Source organism: Penaeus japonicus, unplaced genomic scaffold, assembly GCF_977035675.1.
Source record: "Penaeus japonicus unplaced genomic scaffold, GWHDUDI00000001_assembly GWHDUDI00000023, whole genome shotgun sequence".
Lineage (NCBI taxonomy): Eukaryota > Metazoa > Arthropoda > Malacostraca > Decapoda > Penaeidae > Penaeus > Penaeus japonicus.
Genome location: NW_028234425.1, coordinates 39,809,716 through 39,812,215, shown reverse-complemented (window position 1 = coordinate 39,812,215; position 2,500 = coordinate 39,809,716). Strand labels below are relative to the sequence as shown.

Sequence of the window (2,500 nt, the reverse complement as noted above, 5' to 3'; positions counted from 1 at the left end):
TTATATATATATATATATATATTATTTATTTATATGTATATATATTATATATATACACATATTGTTTGTGTGCGTGTTTGTGTTTTGTGTGTGTATGGGTGTGTGTTGTTAATGTATATATATATATATTATAATATTATGTATATGTATATATTATATATATATATTTATATGTTATATAATATATATGTATATTACATAATATGAATATACATATATACTGAATTTCAGGTATGTGTGTATATGACATACACCAATATATAATATACATTATACTGTCATATATATATATTTATTTATTTATTTATATGTATACATATATATATACATATTATTATTATATATATATTAATAAATATATATATACAATAAATATTTTACTTATACATATACAATACTATAAATCATAATACATATACTTACACACATGCACACACACACACAGATAATTTATATATATATATATATGTATATATATATATATATATATATAAATATATATAATATAATATATTTATTTGTATGTATATTATATGTATTAATTATATTAATAAAAAATTATTAATATTTATAATAATATATATATATATATATATATATAATATATATATTATATATTTATATGGTTATATGTTGAATAGATTTTATATACTTATATATTTTATATTTTATATTATTATATATATATTTATTTATATATATATATATATAATTATATATATATATGTTAATACATATATATATATACTTAACTATAAGGTCATATATATTATAAATTATTTATATAATTTTATATATATAATATAATACATATATATACTATATATATATATAATAAATATATATATATATATATATATATATATATATCTTTTTATATTATAACATATAAATAATATATAAACATTATATACTCTTAAAAATATAATATATTTATATATAATATAATATATATATTTATATATGTATATATTCACTCTCTCCTCTCGACCTTCTCTCCTCTCTCCCCTCCCCCGACCCTCTCCCTATCACACTACTCTTCCGCCAACCCCACCCCTTTATCCACTCTCTCCTCTCGCTCTCTCCTATCTAACCCTCTCTCTCATTCATCCCCATCTCAATCGCCCTCCTCCCTCACCCCCCTCCTCCCTCCCTCACTTCTTCATGCCACCAATACCCCCCCCCTCACGTCATCGTCCAACCCATCAATCTAATTCTCCACAATCCTCTTCTCTCTCCTCTCACTCTCTCTCTCACCCTATCTCACACTCTCTATCTTCTCTTCTTTCTCACTTTCTCTCTTTATAAATATACCAATATATAAAAAAAAATATATATATAAATGTATATGAACTTTCACTGTCACAAGTCACATGGACTGTCCCACTAACACCAGCTGAACTCTATAACCAAAAAACAGACTCACAAACAAAGACAACACTCACTCTGACCACACTCAACACACACACACACACCAACTCACACTACACTCACACTCAAACAAATAAATCTAATAAGTAAAAATAATCAATCAAGACACACACACAACAAAAACTATCACTCACACAAACCAATACACCTCGAAATCTAACTAACACGAAACAACTCAAACTATCACAAACACACTCTCACACACACCTCACACCACACCACACACATACACACTCACTATCTCATAAATCTAACACAATCTCAACACAAAAACACACACTCAAAATATACCAAAGATAGAGACAACTCACAAAAAACAACACTCACAAACACAAACTCTCACACAAACACCACACAAAACAATAACTCATCCACCTACAAAAACAATACTCTCTATCAAACACACACAACACCCACAATATCACCACACACACACATTAACTACATATCTCAACACACACACTCAAATCTCAACACTCTCACAACTCGAAACACTACAACTCACTCACTAAAAATACTCTCACACTATCCATAACTATAATAAAGATAGCTCGTATTATACACTCTATCTATAAACAATATCACTAAATATACATGATATGTATTATGTATTCAACCACATACCCAATCATATTTATTGTTTGTTTTCTCATGTATCTATTTATTTGTGAATTATATGGATTACGAATTTCAAATATTCATTACTAATTCTAAAACTGTTAATTATATATTTATTAACATGGTTTGCTTTTGTCAAATCATTACTACCTTCACACTTATGCTTTTCTGTAATATTTATACTTGCTTTTGTCTTTCTTTTCTGTGCATCATCATAATATATATATATATATATGATCCTTGATTCTTACTGCGTATTTCTGTTATCCTTGCTTTTTAACTGCTCCCCATTTTCCCCCCTGTGTCTTTGCCCCTCTCTTTTTCTCCGCTTCCTTCTTCCCCCTTCCCCTCTCCTTCTCTTCCTTTCCGTCCCCCTCCTTGCAGAATGATGGCGACGATTTCTTTCAGTATGAAGAGGAGGAGACAGGAGAGGCTCAGTCAGAAGCTGTCA

At 27.5% G+C, this 2,500-nt stretch overlaps 2 protein-coding genes across 7 annotated transcripts in view; both read left to right on the top strand.

Annotated features, from left to right (window-relative positions):
- Positions 1–2,500, top strand: part of LOC122258339 (M13 family metallopeptidase neprilysin 3) — a 221,904-nt gene that overhangs the window by 119,101 nt on the left and 100,303 nt on the right. The gene's annotated exons all lie outside the window — the stretch shown is intronic.
- Positions 1–2,500, top strand: part of Taf13 (TATA-box binding protein associated factor 13) — a 16,142-nt gene that overhangs the window by 11,251 nt on the left and 2,391 nt on the right. For 4 of the 6 annotated variants that reach the window (XM_043034151.2, XM_043034149.2, XM_043034150.2 and 1 more), the window contains exon 3: positions 2,458–2,500. This exon is cut by the window's right edge and continues 143 nt beyond it. In XM_043034151.2, the coding sequence (XP_042890085.1) occupies positions 2,458–2,500 (43 nt within the window). Of the gene's footprint in view, positions 1–2,433 lie in introns of all 6 variants that reach the window. The other 2 variants (XM_086550462.1, XM_043034148.2) reach the window with 1 other exon arrangement.